Below are 22,318 nucleotides of genomic sequence, written 5' to 3'. Positions count from 1 at the left end.
TCCTACCAGCAACTCTGTGGCCTAAGTACAATTAGTCTTCCATTTTGTAGCTGAGGAAACTCAGAGGGGTTAAGTACCTTGTCTAAATATTCACAGGTAGGAAGTAGTGAGGCCAGGATTCTGACAGAATGATTTGCTCCCAAGTCCATGCTCTTCACTATTTCTTATACTGTGAGTACCAGAGTTTAATTTATGTACAAACTCAAAATGTTCCTTTCCCCCTTTTAACTAAAATGGGACCCAAACCTGGGAAGTCATAGGATTAACAGTGTCCCACTTGTTGACCAAATTCTATTTCAAGTCAAGTACTCACTACGTACTTGCCATGTGAACTCAGTCTCCGTGTTGTACCTAATGTAGCAGTGGACAAGGCTGTACAGGAACTGTATTTAATGATGCAGTTAATGGTTTTTTGACTGTTTGATGATTTAAGCAGAAGATCTTTACTTACAAAGTCAAACCCACCTTTAACAGGGAAAAAACAGCTATGCCAAAGTGGCTAATGATAGATTTGAGGGCATTCTTAGTGCATTAAAATCACCATAAAGCTGTTATGTAGGGGGTACCTGGTAATCTACAATTCTAAGCCCAACACCAGGGAGCTTCCTTGAGTCTTCACTCAGGAACCACATTCTTTGGCTTTCCTCTGAACTCTCCAGCCATGGCAGTGGTTTTGGGGCCTCCTTGCACCCCTCAGCCTGAACTCTGCAGATCTTCTCTCTCTCTTTCCTCCTAGGAAAGCTTATCTCGGGCTGTAACCATCATAGCTAAATAGATGACTTGCAAAAGTGTAATTCCCATTTGGACCTCTCACTCAGAACCAGTCCTGATGCTTGCATTGGGAGTGTCTATTTGAACATCCAGCACCTCATAGTCAAGATGTCCAAACGTGATATAACTTTTCACTTCCTTTTAATAGTACCACCTTCCTTTCCCCAGGTCCACAATCTTGGAGGCATTTGTTATTCCTCCATGTCCTGAGATAAGTTTGCTTTAATTCATCTACCTGTTGTCTCAAGAATTGGTCTCTTCCAGCCCATTTGCATTACTTTCCTTCAACTCCTGTGAATGTCTGCAAAAGCCTCCTGACTGTCCTCTGCTATGAGAGACCAAGAGGAATCCTTAAAAAACCATTTGCAGGTGAACATCTCGGGGGTTAGAAAGGCCATTTAGCCCTGCAAGGTGATGCCCATGCCGGCAGTGGAAGGTGGGAGAAAGATGTAGGCCAGCCCAGTAAAATGTGTAAAGAAAATACACGCGTTTTTTATACATCCAAGACAGACCTCACAGTTCCTTCCTAAGGCCAGTTCCTCTCTAATTTGGTATAAAACAGTCACAGGACCTGGAAGAACAGCTGCTGGCCTCTCTCGAGTGAGCCTGAGCAGCAGAGACAAAGGAGGTGCTGGAGCTCACAGCGGGACATGGACAGCTCAGGCTGCCCAATACCTGGTGTCTGTGACCCTGCTGCTGGACTGCTGCCAGCTCTCACTGTGTAAACCAAGCTGCATGCCCGAGAGCCCTGGGCACCTTCATTCATGTGCCTCCTACCAGAGGTGGTGAGGGAGGAACCCCGGGCTCCAGATGCAATACAGGAGAGTGCTCACGTTTAATTAATTAATCAATCTGTAATTAATCTTTCAGAGCAAACCAGGCCATTTTCCTGTGAACTCCCAGCTAGAATGAGTATATAACATCATCGAAAATATGAGAAGATGGGGAAAAATCCACTTTCCTAAACTTCACAAGTAAGATATACATGGCTGGAATAAATACTTTGGTTAACCTTTGAGGTCAAAAGGGGGGGTGGGATCACAAGGAGGTCCCCTAAATGCTTTTTAAACAAGGGCACCCACTTCATCTTCATAGCCTCTAAGTCTCAGTCTTCTCATCTTTGAAATGGGAATCACGATCCTACCTCACCAGGTTGTTTTGGGAATTACATGATATGTACATAAAACAATCAGCATAGTGGCTGGGCCATTAGTGGAAGGCCTGTGTGTTTGCCTATGAACTCTGGGCAGACTGTCATATGCACTGGGGGTGAGTTAGTATTTACTGTTTATAAGCACATGAGAGTTGGCAAAGGGGGAAAATAGGTCATTAATACACATAAGACATGTGGCTCCTTCATGCTGTTGAAAGCCCAATTACTCACTGGTCTGTTATTTATTTCAGGGTGACTTCCTTTTTGTCTACAGTTACAGATATAAATATAAATAATACAAGGAGATTATATTCCCTGACAGCTGGTGGATCATATCTAATTACTCTGTAATCTCTTCACCTGAAGGGACCCAACTGGCCAGCCCCTGTTCTCTCTGAAGGAATGATAAAAAACCAGAACTCCCCTCTGGCCACTGAGTCTTATAGTTGTTGACCACCAATTGTGGGCACAAAAGGGACTCCCAAATATTTTTATCAATGGAGGAGACTTGGAGTCTTTTACGTTGACCTTGAAACTGAATGAGACCAAGGGATTGAAGATGAGAGGCAGGAGAGAAAAGATTTAGGTTGCAAGATTAGTGAATGGCATAGCTAGGACTTGAACCCAGTTTGTTTTTTTTAAACCTGGGAATCTTGTTAAAATAATGCAGATTCTAGCCTGGCTGGCGTGGCTCAGCAGTTGAGCATCGACCTATGATCCAAGAGATTGTGGTTCGATTCCCAGTCAGAGCACATGCCCAGGTTACAGGCTCCATCCCCTGTGTGGGTGTGCAGGAGGCAGTCCATCAATGACTCTCTCATCACTCATGTTTCTATCTCTCTCTCCCTCTCCCTTCCTCTCTCTGAAATCAATAAAGATATATATATATATATATATATATATATATATATATATATATATATGTAGATTCTAATTAGTGAGGTCTCAGGTAGGGCCTTAGATGTCTGCTGTTTCTATTGCAAGAAGGTTGTGTTGGTAAAGCACTTAGGAGAGTGAGTCCCTGATTCAATAAATGATAGCTATTATCGTTGCTGTTTCTATTGCTTGCACTGATGGAGCTGCATGTAGCTCTCAGAAACTGGGAAAATGCATTTGAGTATAGAAGTCAGTTTTCCATGAACTTAACTGGCTCAGATTAGTGGCCCAGTGTTCAAAGACTAATTCAAGTAGGCTGGGTGAACTGACCACACCAGGCTTCAAAGATACCTTCAGAGCTGAACATCAGACCTAATGTAGAGGGGAGCAAGCATGCAGGAGAACATAAAAAAGCTTCCTCCTGTGTGTGTGGCAGCAGTGAGAGTGTTGAGCAGGCTACCTGGCATGGAAGCTCTTGGACCTCAGAAGATGAGTTAGTTTTCCTTAGGCAAAGTTGGGTGACACAGAAGCCATGAGACACAGGGAGGTCCTTGGAGGAGGCTTGCAGAGATAATCTAGAGTCTTGAAGCAGCAACTACATCATCATCAGCTGGGAATCCCCCCAAAATTCAGAATCTCAGTCCCCTCCCCAGGACCTAGTAATGAAATTTAGGAACAGAGGAGTTAAGTAATCTGCCCTGGGTCACACAGTTTGTGTGTGGTAGATGTGAGATTTAAGTCTGTCACCAAAGCCACACTCTTAATCACTAATCTTTGCCTCATATCTTTGTATCACAATACAATATAACCACATGTTCACATGTCAGTTTCTCTGTCAACTACATCACCAGCTCCTGGAGATTAAGAACAGAGCTTTTTTTCCTTGCTTTCATCCGGGGCTAGAACAAAGCCATGGCTGGCACAATATGGTAAATGTTTTCCATACTGTGCTATATTATATTTCCTAGTGGTAGACTAGAGACAGGATAAGAGCTCAGGTTTAGCTATAGACTTGTTCAAATCATGCTTCTGTGACCTCTGAATTCGTGACCATCTAGGGCTTGGTTCTTAGCTGTGCTGTGTCTTGATCTCCCATCTCTATGTCCATCTCCACCTTTTAGTCCATTGTGAACATCAGGGAGTTAGGGGAATTGTTTATTCTTCTTTAATCCACCCCTCCACTGTCCCCAAAGAGTGACTAACAGTGTCCAGCCCACAGGAGACACTAAGTTGAATACTTAGTGAATGAATGAACAGTCATAATTCTCTATGAATTTGCCTCCCTAAGTTTTTTTTTAAATGGGATCAAAAATGAAATATACCACTTAACTGTTACAGGGAGAGACAGAAAGTTACGCTGCGCTATGTGTAGGCATGCATATAACTAAACTATTAGGCCGGAAAGAGTGACAAAGGATATTGAAAATAGAAATGGAGGTTGGGAACTTACCAAGACCCTGTCTATGGAAAATGTGAATGCTTTCTGGAGTTTTTCCAATCCAGTTCCTGAATATGTAACATACTTCCAGAAGATCTAACTTGGGCTTTAATATCCCATTAGCAGCAGAAAAAAGTACTGCATACGTTTCAGGTTCAGAATGCAATCCATTTGTGGGTTTGTAATAGAAACGTTAAGAGACTTCAAAAAAAGACAAAGGCCGACATGCATGCAGTCTCATCAGACTAGAGGGAAGCAGCTAAAACAAGACATGAACCTACTCGAAGACCCCTGAGGCCTCCAGCCTTTCCCCTTGGATAACTCTGAAAGGCATCCAGCAAGTTCCAATTTGGGCAGGGGTTTGTTTATTCTGCTTGGTTCAAATCAGGGCTACGGATCCCTAATGGTTTTCACATCCCTAAAGGTTTTCCACATTTGGGCAAGATCTAATTTTTATGGAGGCCCTAGGAGGCCCTGCTCCCAGCCCCTGTGGCTGAGCCGACTGTGCCAAGAGCACTCAATGCCCTGACTCTGGGAGAAGTTTAGCAGCATCTACCCCTTGGCACGAGTTTGGAGATTTTCATAATGGTGCTGTGTCATAGTAAAAATGCCTCCATTCTTAACCGACTGTAATTTTTACTACATTTCATTTTTCTCCTGGTGGAGCTAAATTTTCAAGACTAGTCTTTTTTTCTGTAACCACTACCCTGTGCCAACAAAAACTAAATGGGCTCACACTGGCTTCTGGCCCTTTATTTTGAGCACACAATTCCTAACCCAGGAATCATCATTCAGGTTGGTAATTACCATTCTCCATCCTACAGAGGGTGTCCCCACCTCCAGGTTCTTGACCCTAACATGCTACTGTTGATCTGACAGTCCTAAAATTCAACCTGCTTAAGAGTCTGCGATGGCTCTCTAATGCTTTAGGTCTAAATATCACCGTGTTCTCTCCAAATTGTAACCACAACTACCAATTTCACCTTTTGTCTCACTGTCTCCACCATGAGAGGGTTGCTGAGAACCATTTCCTCATTGTTTCCCAGACACTTCATCTCATAGGCTTTTTCTGCCTGGAACAAGACCCCCAACCAGAATGTAGTTCAAAGATGCCCTTTGTGTGTTCACAGCCCTTCTCTACTTTGTCCCAACTTCCAGCCTCCTGACTTTTAAACTCTCGATAGCATGTGTGAGTCTCAGACTACAATCCAGGGGTCCCAAATGCAGATGCCTGCAGGGCCAGGCAGGTGAGAAAATGAGACGGGAGCTGGGAGGTGGGGCCAGGTGTATCGGGAGGAACAGGGAGCTGGTGTGTCCTATCTGCGGGTGGTGTGTGGGTCACGGCCAGCCCACGGGGCTAAGGGAGGACAGTGGCCCAGGGTTGCCAGAGAAATCAGAACTCTACATTGTAATGCAAAATTTCCTAATTTAAAAAGTACTACAGCTGTCACAGAAAAACTCCCTTGTCCTGGATTTGGCCCATGAAAGAGTCTTTGCTCCCCTGGTACAAGTATGATACTGCTAGACTCAGAGTCCTCAGTGAGTTTGCCCTGGGCCTGGAGGGGGAGTGTCTTCAATCCCCCTTTCTACTTCATACCACAGGTCTCTTCTAAACCTGTGGGGTACAGTTCCCAGGGAGCAGAGAGACATGGGTGCCAAGGCCATTCCTCCTTTTCCCACATCCTCAGAACAACTTCAGCTAATACCATCTGGGTCTCTCTTTTGGAGTAATCATTTATTTTCAGATTCAGTATCCATGAAAGTTTTAAATGTTTACATTTTTATTTGGGGTACACTTTTATTTTGGGCACATTTTTATTTTGGGTATAAAAGGGGCTGAGGGGCTGTGCATGTAGGGGCATCTCTAATTTATTTTTATCAGAATCATTCTTTTGAAACATAAATCTTATTGTGTCATTTCTGCTTACCACCCTCTGATGGCTTCCCATTGCTCCAAGGGATACAGCCAAAGGCCCCTAACAAGAGCCTGTATTACCTGGGGGGAAATTTTTTTTTTTTTTTTTGCTTTTATGTGCCTTAGTTTCTTCATATGTAAAAATGACTTTTATGTGCCTTAGTTTCTTCATACTTAAAAATTATGTAAGACTTTAAAAAACACTTGTCACGATGCCTGGTACACTGTGAGCACTCCATAGCTGTTTACCTTTGTCATTCTGACTTCTCCAGATTTTACTCATGAATCTCCCATCTCCCCATTCTCCATTCAAACCTCAAACTTGTCGTTCTCCCTCGCCCACTGGGCCTTTGCACATAGAATTACATCTGTCTAGAACACACTGCCAACCACTCAGTTCTCTTAGTTAACATCTATTGGACCCTTAGTCCTCAGCTGAAACATCACTGCTTCAGGGAAGCTCTTCTGTGCCTGGGTCAAATCTCCCATTTAGAAGGTCACTCACAGCCATGTCCCTCTCTCTTGTAGTATGTATCATGGTTACAATTAGTCATTTGTTTTTGTAATTACTTGGTTTCCTACTGGTCTTTAAGCTCCACGCAGGTAGGGACAATGTTCCATTTTTGGTTGCTAGCAGGTGTAAGTATTTAATAAATATTTATAAAGTAAATGAATTTCTACCACCAGTTGCCTCTTCTTGGTGTGCTGGGGCATGATAACCATAGGGAAGAGGGCATTCCCCAAAGATATAGAGGAAATGGGGACTTCCCTCCCGGCTCAGGGAAGAGACTCCAGACTCTCCAAAGCAGGGCTAATGCAGAGATTGAGGCCACCTCCTATCCTTTTTTCTTTTTCTCTTTTCTCAACAACAGTGTGGGACCACTTTGCAGAGATAAGACCCTCAGGACCACTTGCCAGCTGGACCAGGGGTGGGCACATCGGGCAACCACCGAAACAGACCAGAGAGACGCTATTCCACAGCTGTCCACCTCGCCATGGGCCAGTCAGTACCTCCGTCCTGGGCGCGGCTTTCATGTTCAGAGGCCAGTGAAGATCAAAGGTTTAAGTGTGTTTCATATGGTTCTCAGGTGGTCTGTCTCCTGCCATCTGCCTTTAGTCACACGTCATACACTGGTCAGGGTTGGGATTAGCCCAAATCCTTTTTGTAAATGATGTTTGAAAAACAGTCACTTCTGGTAAATTAACTTTTGGTGCTGGTGACGCTCACAGATCAAATCTGATGGCTTCAAATGTTCCTTCCCGGTTTTAGTACAGGTAACTGGGTGGGAGCCTGGAGACGTTTGCATGTGTTCATTTATCCATGTATGCACTCGACAAATATTTTCTGAGCCTCTTCCATGTGCCAGGAGCTGTATGGCTTTTTTTTTTTTTTTTGTAGAGAGTGTACATTTGCTTGGTCCCTTAGCTAATAGGAGTCCCTTCTCCCATTTGGTTGCTTCTGTGCTATGATTACTCAGCTGCAGATGGAAAGACCCTTCCATCTACCCTCATAGGTGCCCATAGTAAAGAATGCTTGAGATATCCTTGAAGTTTTCAGAGGTCAAAGAGGCAGCAGGTATACAGGAAAATGACGGATTTTGTAGTCAGATGGACCTGCATTTAAAATGGGGGTTCCACACTGTACTTATATATGTATGTGGACACACACTTGTTTGAGCAAACAGACATGTCCACAGAGGCTGAGGCCTGAGTAGATGGTAATTCTGCAGTGCTTCCTAGTGGTGAAGAACTTGGACTGGGGAATCCAACAGGCTTGGGATGAAATGCTGGCTTTGCCCCTACTAGCTGATCAACTCCAGTTAAAGGTGTTGGTTCTAGACTTTGCAGTCTATAACCCTAGACCTTGTGAGTTACCAGGGTCTCTGGAACATTTTGTACTCTCAGGTCCCCTCCATGTTCCCAGATCATCCACAACAATATCTGAAATGGGTTTTAGATGAGTCTGCTTATTAATGCAAAAATGTGATTCTGGCTATAAACAGGGGTAAAATACCTTCCATTGCTACCAAGGGCGTTTCTGGTGACTGAAATTCACAGGAAAAGCCTCAGAGGGGTCATGCATCCGTTTGGGACTTCATGGAATCCCTTGTGGGATTAATATTATAGAATAACATTTTTAAACAGTTTGTTGCCATAATGAAATAGAGAGTTAAAAGATTCAAAATACCAAATTTATGCATTACCAGCTGGCAAAACATTTTAAACTTTCCTGAAGATGGTCAAATATCTTCTGTTAGAATTCAGTCCATTAAAAACAAAACACTCTTAAAAATGTCCTCTTACTACTTTAACTGTACCACTAATTTCTTAATGATTTCTTGGTTTTAAAATTCAATTTCAACAGAAGTTTAAATAATGAGTCACACCATCTTGAGATTTCTTTTTTCCTCTTAAATATTTGCTACTGACTCACATGTTATTATAAACAAATTATAAGCATGTTCCATTATGTTCTATAAATGTTCTCATGAACAAGAGTTTTTATAGTTTATTTAAACGAGTTTTTGTTCTTTGAAAGAATAAACAATTTAGAAACACTCAAAAGGATTAGTTACATGTACTGAAAAATCTCATTTAGTTTTATTGTAATGAGTAATGCAGATTCATAAAAGTGTACAAATTTTAACTTAAACGCTAAATTTTGTACCAGTTACAGATTTTTAGATATGCTCCCAATCCTGAAAATAAATACTTAGCACCTTTTCCACTCTGGAAGGAAGAAAGATAGTATCAGCAGAGAATGAAGCAGAAACAACAGAAGCTGTTTCTAACACAGGTGAGGGCTCATTTCCCTTAGTTAAATAGGTGTTCACATTTCTCCAGGCGCTTAAATGGTTTTAGAAACTTCAGACTTCACTCAAGATGGTACAGGAATCCCCTCTGAGCACCTACATCCTGTGCCTAGTTCAACTCTACCATTTATACCATCTTAAAATTGCATGTGTATCTGTCCATCTCTGCTAGTAGGTGAATTCCTTAAAAGTTAAGACTATTTTTTTTTTTTAAATATATCTTTATTGATTTCAGAGAGAGGAAAGGAGAGGGAGAGACAGAGATAGAAACATCAATGATGAGAGTCACTGATGGGCTAGTCCGCAACCCGGGCATGTGCCCTGACCGGGAATCGAACCCCGATCGCCTGGAACCTAGGTCGATGCTCAACCACTGAGCCAAGCCCGGCTGGGCAAGACTATATTTTATTCACCACTTTATCCTCAGGGCATAGCACAATGCTTGGTACACAGTAGATGCTCAACAAATGTTTGTTAAGTGAATAAATGAATGGGTGAATGGCCAGATACATGGGTCTGAGGAAAACCTAACTAAAGATTTTACACATACTTCAGCATCTCTCTTTTGGGGGACACAAGTCAACTCACAATAAGAACTAAATAAAATCATGCAGATAAAGGGCTTGGAATATTGCCCATTATATGTTAAGTAAGCACTCAATAGGCTGCTTGGCTGTAAGTACTGACTATCACTGACTCCGTATGTGCCCCTAGGCAAATTCCGTAAAGTCTCTGGGCCTCAGTTTACTCATTAGTAAACAGTACCTCCCCCATTGGGCCACTCAATGGTTTTCAATGAAACTGCACATAGAAAACACTCAGAGCAATACCTGGCACATAACAAGAACTAAAAAAATGTCAAATGAAAGAGTTTAAACTTTCATAGATAACAGAAATGGGGATGTCATCTTGAAAGAATTAAAAAAATGTGTATTTCCACTGCTTGACCTCCCCAACCTCCTGCAAATATACATAATTGTTTTGACTTAAGAAGCATCACATCCCCATTCATATTTGAAGTAGGTGGCTTTGTTCTCCACTGGTGTTTTAGAGACGCTCCCCCAGTTATAAGCAGGGGTGTGGAGTCACGCCTGGACATGGAGTCACATTCCTGGATGACACCTGACTGCCTATGGTCCTAAGGCAGAGGGCTTTTGTCCTGTGCCCACCAAACTTCCTAGCCTCATGAGCTACAGTCTCTACCATCAACAGAATAGCCCAGCACTTTAAGAATCTCTCGGGGGTAGTAAGGGCTACCACAGTAGACTTGAAACCCACTATCACATTTTCTCTGGGGCGAGAAATGTTATTTTACAAGTTGAAGACTTCCAGATGGGATCTTTTGCATTCTTCTGAGAGGTGACATAGCACTAAGCCACAGCGGGCAGTGAATGAATACTTTTTAGTTGATTAACTGGTACAGAAACATACCCCAAATTGCATTAACACATACTTTTAACCATCAAGAAAATATTTTCAAGGTCACAGAACGAAGTCAGAAAATTTCTTTAAATAAACTTAAATCTTGGAATAAGAACTATGCATATGCCTTTCCCTGCCTAGTAGGCACATAAAGGGTACTTTTTTTGATTATGAGGAAGTCATCTAAGACAATCTTTATAAACTAAGTTATTTATGAGGTATAGTCACATAGTTCAAATGTGTGTGTATATTCCTATTACAACAAATTATTTTTATACTCAGAGGTATTTTTAGAAAAAGACATAAATAAAATATACTTATTGCAGTAAAAGAAAATAAGTTAAACATTTTTTAGATCATCCTGTTTCTTATTCTTTTTCATTGATTTTGGAGAGAGGAAAATGAAGAAGATGAAAGAGAGAGAGAGAAAGAAAGAAACACCAATCGGTTGCCTTCCATATGCACCCTGACTGGGGATGAAACCCACAATCTGGGATGTACCCTGACTGTGAATTGAACCCACCCCCTCTTGGTGGGCAGGACGACTCTCCAACCAACTGAGTCACACTGGCCAGGGCAAGTGAAATAAAAACCTTTCTATTAGAAATAAAATATTCCCTATTTTCAAATAAGAATATGAAATATGTAGGGTACTTTTGTTTTCACATTAATATTCTACTTAGTCTATATATGAACAATAGCTTTAATATAGCTATTCTATACCTACACATACACTCATGCAAACTGCTTAAAAATGAACTGTGCCGTTTTCTACTACATAATTTAAATATGGGTAACTAAGCTCTGTCCTGGTTATATATAAATATTTAATCCTTTAATTTATAAACTTACTTAGCAACAATTTGAGAACAAAATAATTGAGTTTAATGTACTAAATTTATTACATTGACTGGTACAATATGCACATTGGAAAACACTTAACTGCCTTCTATTGAAAATTCTCTTCCCTATTACTACTGATTTTTCTAATGTTGCTATTACAGTGCTTTACATTACTATCAGTTATCTCGCTCTTTACTCTCCCTTTTTAATTCATCTTGCTTTTGTAATTTTCAGTAGGTATTGCATTGGAAAAAGAAAAAAAACAAAAACAGATGATAGATTTAGAAAACCTTTTCCTGCCCATTGAAGTCAATAATTCTTTTGACTGCGACTGCTATACAGTCGGTCCTGAGAGTCCAGAATTGGTTAAAGTGGAGAAGGGGACCCAGACAGGAAGTAGAAGGACCTTAATTGTATCAAACTCGTGGAAGTCCCACCAGAATGGTGTAAGCTCTCAATTTTCCATTTTGAGAAAGCACACTGAGTAATCAAGGACACACTTTCTGATCAGTGCTTCATATCTGAAAATCTTTCACATTATTTGGCAAACTTTGAACTTAGTAGACAAACCATCCTTGGTGGTCCTGAAGGCATAAACTGGGAATGTTGTGTACTGATTGTTGGCTGTCTTTCTAGAGCTACCGATACCACTGGAGGCATCCAAGCTCATGGAGATGTTGAAGAGTTAGCAGAAGAATCCTGTCGACTATGGTCAAGCAGCAAGGCTGTAGAACTCTGGCCAATGAATCCTTGAGTTACCAACTCTTGATTTGTGAATGCCTAGTGAATAATGAACTGATTGGACATTTCTTTCTCCTATTCTCACTACTGCAGGCTGCTCCAAGCCTCATCTTGTAATCAATCATAAGCACTTCCAGAAGACATGTTGACTTGAGCCACCTGGAGGTCACATGAAAAGCTATCTGTTTTCATATTTCTTTTTCAAAACCTCGGTTCTCTCTAACATCTTAATAGACCTGGGACCAAATACCTATATAACATGTTTCTCCTCCTTTTTAAATTTTTTGATTAATTTTTTTGTGCTAAAATACATATAACATAAAATTCAGCATCCTAACCATTTTTAAGTGTACAGTTCAATGGTATTAAGTACATTCATATTGCTGTAGAACCACCACCACCATCCACTTTCAGAACTCTTTTCATCTTGAAAATGGAAACTCTAGGCTCATTAAACACTAACTCCCCATTCCTCTTCCCCCACCAGCCCACAGCAACCACCTTTTTACTCTGTCTCTGTGATTTTGACTATTCTGAGTACCTCATATAAATGGAATCATATAGTATTTGTCTTTTCCCCTCCTTTTTCTCCACTTTTCCAAAATTCATTTAATTTACTTCAAACATAATCTCTCTCATGAAAGAGGTCATTCTTTTCCACCTTCTTCCTTACCCTTTCCCTCTGGGGAAAAAAATTTAAATCCTATCCTGCTTCCCTCTCTTCCTTTCTTCATTCCATTTATAAGCCTCTCTCATTTAAAAAAAGAAGACGATGATGAAAGAAAGAAAAAAGTTACTAAGACAATTTCCTGATTCTTTCATATAGGTATGAGTTTCTATATTAATTAACCATAACAAAAGAACTACAGATGTCAACATCTGAAATCTCTGAAATGCCCCAAAGTTCTTTTCAAAAATCTCCATAAAAGTTTAAATTTAACTTTCTACTCATCTTGGTTAAAATTACTTCCCTTCAACAAGAAATGTCTTTTAACTTACTTGTATTGCTTTTTTCTTGGAGGCTGATTCTCAGAATTCTAAAAATGGAGTTTTTCTCTTTATTCCATGGGAAGTGTGTAGATTTCAACTGTGTTACATGTTAAAGAGGCTTTTGAGAAATAGAGTCTGTGAACCAAATCACAACGCTTAATACTGTTTTCCAGGAAAGTGGTCTAAGTGCCACAGCTCCTGAGAATTGAACTGCTGGGATTTAAGCCATTTATAAACTGGGAACTGAGTGTGCGTTATACACGTCCCATAGATTTTCATTAGTAATACACAGCTGAAAGCTGTTGGCCAACTCAATGCCACAGGACACACTGTGAACAATAAAAGAAGCAGACAACCAAGTCACAGCATCCAGCATGTCATCCAGACCCCCTGCCAGAGTACGTGGCCAACATAGCTCAAGACCCAACTAGTCAATATGCTGAACCTATAGATTCTATAAACACTCCATGACTTCAACCACCCATATGATTTTTGATGGATTTTCTTTCACTGCATGTTGAAGAAACATATGTTTCACTATGGCACATAATACTTTGAAAACCACATGGCGAGGGTACTGAAGTTAAAAAGGTTTCCAAGAAAACAAGCCAGAGCTACAGAAGTAAGCCTGGAGCAGAAGCCAACCAGCTAATTGTATTATTCAGCAGAAGCCACTTACAGAGGGATATCAGAAACCATTACAGAGCTGCAAAACAGAAAGTTAAAGAAACTCCCAACCCTTGCATAAAACGCCAATTTAGAGAGAACACATTAGCTGAGGGTCCAATGAGTCCCAGAGCTGGGACTGTTGATCTATGAAATTCTGATATGAACAGAGAAATGCAAATAGCAATTGAGATCAAGTTGCCATCAAGGCAACAGACACACTAACCAGCAGCATCCTTTTTCCTCCCCAAAGGCCTGTGTCAGACTGGAGGAAGCCTGCCTTGGTCTAGGAGATGTGTCCCTTTGCAAGTAATGGAGAAGAAAGTAGCTTTTATTGACTTTCATTTGTTTGTTTGAGGCCTCATGTTTCAGGCCAAGCCATTTGTCACATGGAATATTAACTCCCTGTCCAAACTCTGAACATTTAGAGCCACTTCCACATTATTTGGCACTTGACTCTCTGCAGTCTCATATTATTCTCTGAATACCTGATGCGTGCAAATCTGACCTCCTCATTAGGAGCATAAACAACTTAAAGGCAAGTAAATGAACTGGCACTTCATTAGTATCTCCCATAAACCTACACACTGCTGGGCACAGAGCGGGTATCTGATAAACACAGGTGATTAACTCACAGGATGAGGTCCTCACAGTGACAAGCACTGAAGCAATGCCAGCTCCACATGTCAATCTCAGCCCAGCTTCCCAGGAAGAGTACTGATGGAGAATGTAAGCTTGGTGGTCACCAGGAGCCACATCAGAGAAGTCTTGAATCCTGTGCATGGGGAACTGCTTACCACCTAGGGACTGTAAGCTCCACGAGGGCAAGAACTATGTTTTCTTCCCTACCCAGCACCTAGCACCTAGCATTTAGTAGGGGCTCAAAAAACATATGACAAATGAATGGAAAACATATGAAACCAAGTTTTCCCCCTTGAGTCTCGTGAATTACTGTTTCCACATCTTTCATTTTGTTCACTTATCATTTATAACCAATCCACAAAAGTTAAGATGACTCCAGAAAACAAACCAACATGGCACCCACATGGTACACAGGGAGTTATACCTCTCTTCAGTCTGCCCAGGGTGTGTGTGTGTGTAGGGTAGTAGGGGGAAGAGGAGGAGGAGGCTGAGGGTTGAGAAAGGTCACAGGCCTACTAGTCAGAGGTCTGGGGCTTGCTGTGGAGGGATAAGAGCTGCTCTCCTTGAGATAAATGGCCGGATGTCAGATTGAGCTCCTGGCAGCCCCCCGTCAGTGGAACGCTGCTCTATGTGGTCTCTGTCTGGTTGGCAGCTTCCTGCCAGGGAAGGCTGCCAAGCAGGTTGTGACAGCTGTGCAGTGTGCAAATCTCCAAAGCTGGCGCACTGACATTTCTGACCTGCCTGTCTGCTACTTACAGGGAGCAGCTGAGAAGTTCTGATGCAGAAGGATCCCATTTTCCACTGGCTTTCATTTTTCAGGAGAATGCCTAACTATCTTATCTTCTAAGATGGAAATCATTGGAAGGTGACTTAGCTTTTCAGGTCAACATGAACCTATCGATTCTGTGTAGGAAGGAGAACTACAGGGTGAGGCAAAAGTAGGTGTACAGTTGTTCACCTAGAAAATAATGCAATAATTAATAAATAATAATAAAATAATAAACTCTGTTTTGTGTACTCACAGCTATAAACCTACTTTTGCCCCACCCTATATATTTCATTCTGTTCCCAACCACTGTTTTCACTGTGACCACACTTGTTTATGAGCATCTTATCACAGTAATTGACATCTGTCATGGAATACCATTAGGAGAAATCATCTGTGTAATTTTAAAAAAATAAAAAATTAAACACTTATTTTGGAAAAAAATAAAAATCTGAATGCTTATTATTTGGAATGTTTACACCTTAGGTGATTTTGATAAAGGACTGCCTTTTTATATTCTTAAAGCAACTACCTTTATTTAAAGTTGCTGATAAGTGAACTCCATGTTTCATCAGCAGGTGTGTGAATGTTAACTTAGATTCTTTTCTGCACTCAAAGATGAAAAGTGAAAAGTAAAATTTCAGACCTACCTTTCAGCATCATTCGTCCGGTGGATCCTCCAAAAGTATTGAGAAGGCCACTTCTTGCTCCTAAAGATGTGGTTGCTTCTAGGAGAGAACCGGTGATGTGCTGAGATATGGAGGTCCTTTGGAGGGTGGCACGATACTCACATATGGTGCCTTGGACACATTGCTTTAAGCAGGGACCAACGTTAATCCTTTCATGGGCTGTCTCGGAGGCTGGGAGCTTTGTGAAGAAATGGAGAAGAGATCCAATTGTATCTTCTGTTTCTTTTCCCCTTCTCACTGCATTGTAGATCTGTGAATAGCACAAAGTACAGGAAGTATTAATCTAGTTTCTTAGAAAAGCAAATTAACTTGTTGACAAAATGCCAAGATGACTTATTAAGAAAGAAGGCTCAGTCTCTCTGAGCACAAACACTTTGAGCACTGGACTCATGTATTAACCTGAACATTCTACAGACACCATTTATTTGGGAAAGCTATGTGTAGTTATGAAATAGGCCATTCAAACAACCCTGCTATCAAACAGAGCGCTTACAAGTTGTACCAACCAAAAATACATTCAGCTCAAATTTCTCCTCCTTCTCAGCAAAGCTCTTCTGCAGAGGGACGATGCCAAACCTTTCCTTTTTGTCCCCTTGGACTCTCCTAAGTGACTGTCCCACGTCTGTCTGCCTCCAAGAAAGACTTCAACCTGACATTCATGAGGAGTCTCTCCTTCATGCTCAAACAGAAGTGAGGGTGAGGGGGTCATAGGGAAGGAGCAATTCTATCTTTCTCTCTTGGTCACAATCCTTCAATCCATCAGCTTGCGTCAAAATCTTTGAATCCTTTTTTCTCTTCTTCCTTCCTCGCTTCTCACATCCATTGAGCTGACAGATCCTGCCCATTCTTCCTGTTCTGTCTCTGTCACTAACCCGATTTCCTCTCCCCTTTGTAACCCGAATTTACCAAGGTTGAACTATTAGGACAGGCTCCCAAACACAATTCCAATCCATTCCAAAGCAATTGTTCAACATGCATTTACATGGAGCCTGCTATATGCAAAGCACGGTGTTGAGAGATGTGGGGCGAGGGCAAAGGGTAACACACACATCATACGCTGCAGGATTTCACAACCTAACTTAGAAGATGAGGCCTGAAAATGATGAGGTTTGACATTATTGCATGGAGGCTTTGGGGTTGCCTCAAGGTCTCTGGGAAGCCAGAGACTTCTGGGTAGTGTATAAACAACAGGGAAGAAACATAACATGGGTTGAGTTAATCCAGCTTTCTGAAGGTGAAATAAAGGTAGACTTATATTGTGTTGTTTTTAATCATGCCACCTTGAGCACCTTGCCATGGTTGCCTTGTTATTTATTCATCAAATCAACAAATAATCATTATGCGTTTATATACCAGTTATGTGTCAGGCCTGGGTAAATAAAACAGCTTCTCCCCTCAAAGAGTTCAGTTTAGTGATAAGCAAAAGAGCTCATAGTAGGGTGGAAATGGAAGTCACTCCCTCTTGTGACTTCAATGAGTGGCCAGGGAAGAAAAGAATCTCCAATGCCCTCCAGGCCATGTGTGTGCCCTCATGATGCTGCACACTGCAAATCTCACCTGAACCAGGAGCCACAGGCTCTCAGGAGGACCTTTGTTGAGTTGTGCTAGGTCCTTAGGACTTTAGAATGTACCTAGAACACCCTGATTATTCAAATTTTGCTGATCCTAACTAGATTTCTACTCTGCTTTCCTCTGCCTACTGGCATATACTTGTCACTTGAAGGCAAAGTGTAAAACCTTTGGCTTTAATTCTCTGTCATTAAATTTCTGGTGGCCAATGTGGCCATAGAGATGATGTGCTAGGACAAAAAGAGCTCAGCTCCGGCATCAGGTGTATGGGGTTGTACACGTGGCTCTACCTTGACCAGCTAGAGAGTTGGACATGAGCATGAGCAAGCTGACTTGAATGTTTAGAGATAGTTTCCTCTTCTGTAAAATGGGAATATAAGGCCCCTTCTTAGGGGTGTTGTAGGATTCACCAAGACAATAATGTAAAGTACTCAGCCTGGTATCTAGGAATGGGGCCCATTACTATTGGGCAAGAAGAGAACAGACTCTGCTCTCCTCAGGAAATAGCAGATGGTTGTGTAAAAACAGAACCAAATCTACAAAATTCACTGTGATGGGGTTATACCCTTGCTCTTATGTGCTGCTGGATAATATCACCCTAACCTTACTTGGGGGTATTGTGAGGGGTAGAGAGCTATACAGCTCAGGATATACTTTTCTCTCAGCTCCAAATCACATAGGCAATTTCCAACACACTAAGTCTCAAGTCCTTCAGAAGTACATGCTCTAGAAGTTCAGGGAAAAGAACCCACTGTGAGATCTGATGGCTAAAGAAGGCTTCAGAGGAAAAACAGATTTGAGCTGTGCCTTGGAGAACAGGCACAACTCTGACTGGGGCAGCGGAGGGAGGCACCCCCCATGGTGAGCAAGGGTGAGTGGAAATGCATGTGCTCTAAGGACAGAGCAGAGCAGGGTACGTAGAGCAGAGGGGAAATCAGAAAGGTCAGTTGGCCTAATAAAGGAGAGTCTTGAATGTCAAAGAAGTTTAAGCCATCAGAGGTGGGAATTCCTCACTTTTTTTGTTTGTTTTTAGCAGAGAAATGATGCTAAAAAGGTTTTACTTTACCAGATGAATATGCTTCCAGTTCTTAGTTACTAATGAGTAGACCTAGTTTCTTTCTTGCCAAGCTCCTCCATTGGCTCATATGCCCTCCCCCATCACATTACGCATTCCAGTTTCCACATCATGCCTTCGGATTCCCAATGTCTCATTCAGTCCCTTATCCACCTTTCCTAGAAAGTTTTCCTCAAATATAGATCTTGAGAGGTCACATGAAATAAGAACTCCTTGATCATGTAAGTTTGGAAAACTTAGTAAACAGTTCTCCTTTTGAAGACTGCATATTAGAATTTTAAAGACAATTAAAATGTTTAGAGTGAAGAAAACTATTTCATTTTGCTTGGGTGTTTGAGTATTACTCATAGTAATTTATTTTATCATAAATTTTTTTAAGAACACACAGCTTGTGAATATAATGTATCAAATAATCTGCTTTAATTGAATGGCCTTTTCTTATTCTCATTCCCTTGATCCTTGCGAATTCTCTGAAACACAATTATCCATCTTTCTTGAAGTCCTGACTCCATTATCATCTCACTGCTCCATCTCTGCCTTATTCTGTGGCTCCCCTTCCTCCTCGGGTCTTCAAGACAGTTGTAATAGAGGCGCCAACAAGTGCCTAATGTTGGGGGTCATAAATTGGCTGGCCATGGGCAAGATATACCCAAAAGATCTGCTTCATCTGACACACAGTGTTTTAAAATCAGGAAACTTTACATACACATCTGAAGTTATAGCATCTTCTGATAAATGCAATAATCTGGCAACATGGAACATTCGCACGTGATGTGAAAGGCTAGACCTTAGATAGGGCATGAGTTCTCCAGTAGGCATCAGTACCCATCACTCTCTAGTGATCACACCTGGCCAATATCTGGTCACCATTAGCATATGTGTTTGTGACTCTTGCCATACTGGGGTACGGACATGGCTATAGATACATACAATAAACATGTACTGGGCTCTTCTAATGTGTCGTCTGCGTGCTCTTCCCTGTACTAGTTGCTAAGGATACAGAGAGAATGCCATGGTCTCTGCTCTCAAGGGGTGTTGCGGCTCACCTCCAACATATACAAATGCTATGCACATATTAAGTAATCATTCAGCATTGCTATCAGCCACTTATTTCCAAGTTTTCAAACTCGTCTGATGAAATAAAAGATGAAGAGCTCTAAGAATAAAGCTCTGAGGTGCCACATCACCATTGCTAACACCCCATACACAAAGACTAGGAAAAGATCAACAGGTTCCACCAAGATCTGGACTAACACATGCTAGTCATACAAATACTGGATGAGCTGAATTCAACGTGCTTGCTGGAAAAATGCTAAAATGTGGATGAAGTGGTGGTAGATATGGCAATGCTCAGGGGACATATTAAAATCAGGCTATAACCACTTATTAGAGTGTCCACTTAAAAAAAAAAAGAAGCAATCCTGGAAAAGTCCACATACATAGAGCGGGAAGGGGAGGCAGTATAGAACAGTCATGAGTGTGGCGCTGGGGTGTTTGCTGGCTTGAATTCTAGCTCCCCTGCTTCCCAGCTGAGTGACCTTGGACACATTACTTTGCCATTCTGTGTCTCAGTTTCCTTTTCTCCAATGTGGGGATATAATCGTTTCTGCCTCATAAGGTTGTGGTAAGAATTACAAGCTTTGATACATGTAATAGGATTAGAACAGTACCTGCCACTTAGTCAGTGCTCAACAAATATTGGTTTTTGTGATGATGGTGACAATGATTGTGGTAAACTACAAAAAAATGGCCATAAATTATTTTCTTCACTGGGTCTGGGCCAGCCTTGGGATTTGCTTAACTAATGGGAATTTAGCAAATGTGATGCAAACAAAGTCCTGAAAAATACTTGTTCATTGACGCTTCCTCCCTCTTGCTGTTTCTGGGAACTCTGCAATAATGACCACGTGGAGAAGCCAGAGCTAGCATTCTGGAGGACAAGAGATCATAGCCAGTCACTCCTGTCACCTTGGATGATAGCCTGCCAACAGCCAGACACTCAGTGAGGCCATCCTAGATCTTAGATCATCCAATGCCAGTCCGACTGCCATCGCAGATACATGAGAGAGCCCAGCAGAGACCAGTGGACCCAGACTAGGAGAAACACCCAGTCAATTCACAGAAACATGAGCTAAATAAATGGCTGTTGTGAAAAGTCACTAACTTTTGGGAGCACTTCTTTAAAAGCAAAAGTTAACTAACATATGATGATGTATTGGGCAAAGTGATAAGTATTTACCTGCATGGGATTTAAATCCATACACTAACCCAAAGAGGCTGATTCATTTGGCAGATGGAGAGTAACCCTAGAGGGGTGGAGAAATATTGTCAACTTTACACAGCTAGTAATGGTCTGAGCCAGGATTGACATCTAGGTTTGTCCAACTCTATGGTCCAACTTTATCCACTAAATGGGGTCACACCCAAGGCCCAAATAGTGGGATTCAAGAAAACATCCCTATTTGGCAAAAGGTTTAAAAGATGTTTATATTGCTGTTGTTATTGTTTTTATTCATGATAATTCCTTTTATGGTCACCCTAAATTACTTTTGAAAAACAGTCAAGTTATGATTAATGAATGACCAAATGTTTCCTTATATGGAGATTTATAGTTTTCAATTACAAGGTTAAAAAAATATATGAACTTTTTCTCATTTGATTAAGTGGTAATAGAAGGTACTGAAAACTAGACAGACTACTGTCCAATATGGCCCAAAAACTTTTTAAAAATAAAATCAACATGTCACAACATGGCATCTAAGTTTGCTAAACAGATATGTGTCCATTCATTCATTCAACAATAGATTTATATTTATTAAGCACACACATTGTGTCAAGCCCAACTGCTGAGGATCCAACAGAAAGCTTCATTCTGGTGGGGAAGGCAGACAGTAAATAAGTGGACCAAATGAGTAAAAATTGCAGACTGTTTTATAGAGTCCAAATATATTTAGGATATATATTCCACAGGACTTGCTGAAGTTGTTGGGAATGAGGAAAGGAAAGGAGTCAAGGTTTCTACATTTGGTCATTTTTAAATTCTTAGAGATTTAAGATTCATATAGAGAGCTATATAGATCAATGTTGCAAAGAGCACCCCTCATGGCTCCTATGTTTAACAACTACTGTGAACTATGAGTGGATTCTCTCCATGGAATTACACTACTCCTATAACGACAGGTGCTGTGTTTGAACAGAAAGACCTTGATATTATAAAGTTACCTGCAGAAAAGCAAGCAATGCTAGGACAACACTGAAAAAAACATTTGCAGTTCCTTTTGACTCAATAAAGAGGGATGCCTTGTAGAAACCAGCACTGGGACACAGAGTTCAGACCCAAAACAAAATAAAACAAACATCCAAGGCTGAAGAGAGCTGGGATGATTCAGATGGAGACAAAGCCAAAGACTTTGATGCACTGAAAGGCATGAAGCAGCCAGACACATCATGTCCATAGCACTCACCCAGGGAGAAAGCTTCCTCTGTGCAGTCAGAAAGGTTTTGTCTTAACTTGACTTCTACTAGGGTCAGAGAGGGTACCTGTCGAGGTGAGCTTTGTACTTACTCTATTTCAAAAGCTATCTTTCTGGGGTCAGAGTTATGGAAAATTATGATGTTCTGAGACATGGCAGTATATCTTCTGAAATGTTTCAACATGAAAAAGTCTTGTTACTTAGGTGTCCGTCCATTGACTCTTATTACTTGTAATCGCTGCCATATTTGTTGAGTGCTTAAAATAAAGTAGGCCCTGAGACACAATTTCATTGAAACTTCAGAACAGCCCTAGGAAGGAGGTCCTACTATTAGCACTACTTAAAAATAAGAAACTAATGTGCACGCAGCTAGGATTCAGCATCAGGACTCTATCTCTAAGCCAGGGCTGCTAACGACTAAACTAAACAGAGAATCCTATAGTACAGTTGTCAAAGAAACTACTTTGAAGAGAGAG

The 22,318-nt window shown here is 41.2% G+C and overlaps 1 protein-coding gene across 5 annotated transcripts in view; it reads right to left on the bottom strand.

Annotated features, from left to right (window-relative positions):
- Positions 1-22,318, bottom strand: part of PLCE1 (phospholipase C epsilon 1) — a 244,144-nt gene that overhangs the window by 107,829 nt on the left and 113,997 nt on the right. For all 5 annotated transcript variants that reach the window (XM_081158868.1, XM_081158872.1, XM_081158870.1 and 2 more), the window contains exon 3: positions 15,687-15,975. In XM_081158868.1, the coding sequence (XP_081014994.1) occupies positions 15,687-15,975 (289 nt within the window). The remainder of the gene's footprint in view (positions 1-15,686; positions 15,976-22,318) is intronic.

This window comes from Miniopterus schreibersii (genome assembly GCF_964146895.1).
Source record: "Miniopterus schreibersii genome assembly, chromosome: 14".
In the NCBI taxonomy this organism is placed as follows: Eukaryota; Metazoa; Chordata; class Mammalia; order Chiroptera; family Miniopteridae; genus Miniopterus; species Miniopterus schreibersii.
This window is presented reverse-complemented; position numbering and strand designations above follow the sequence as displayed.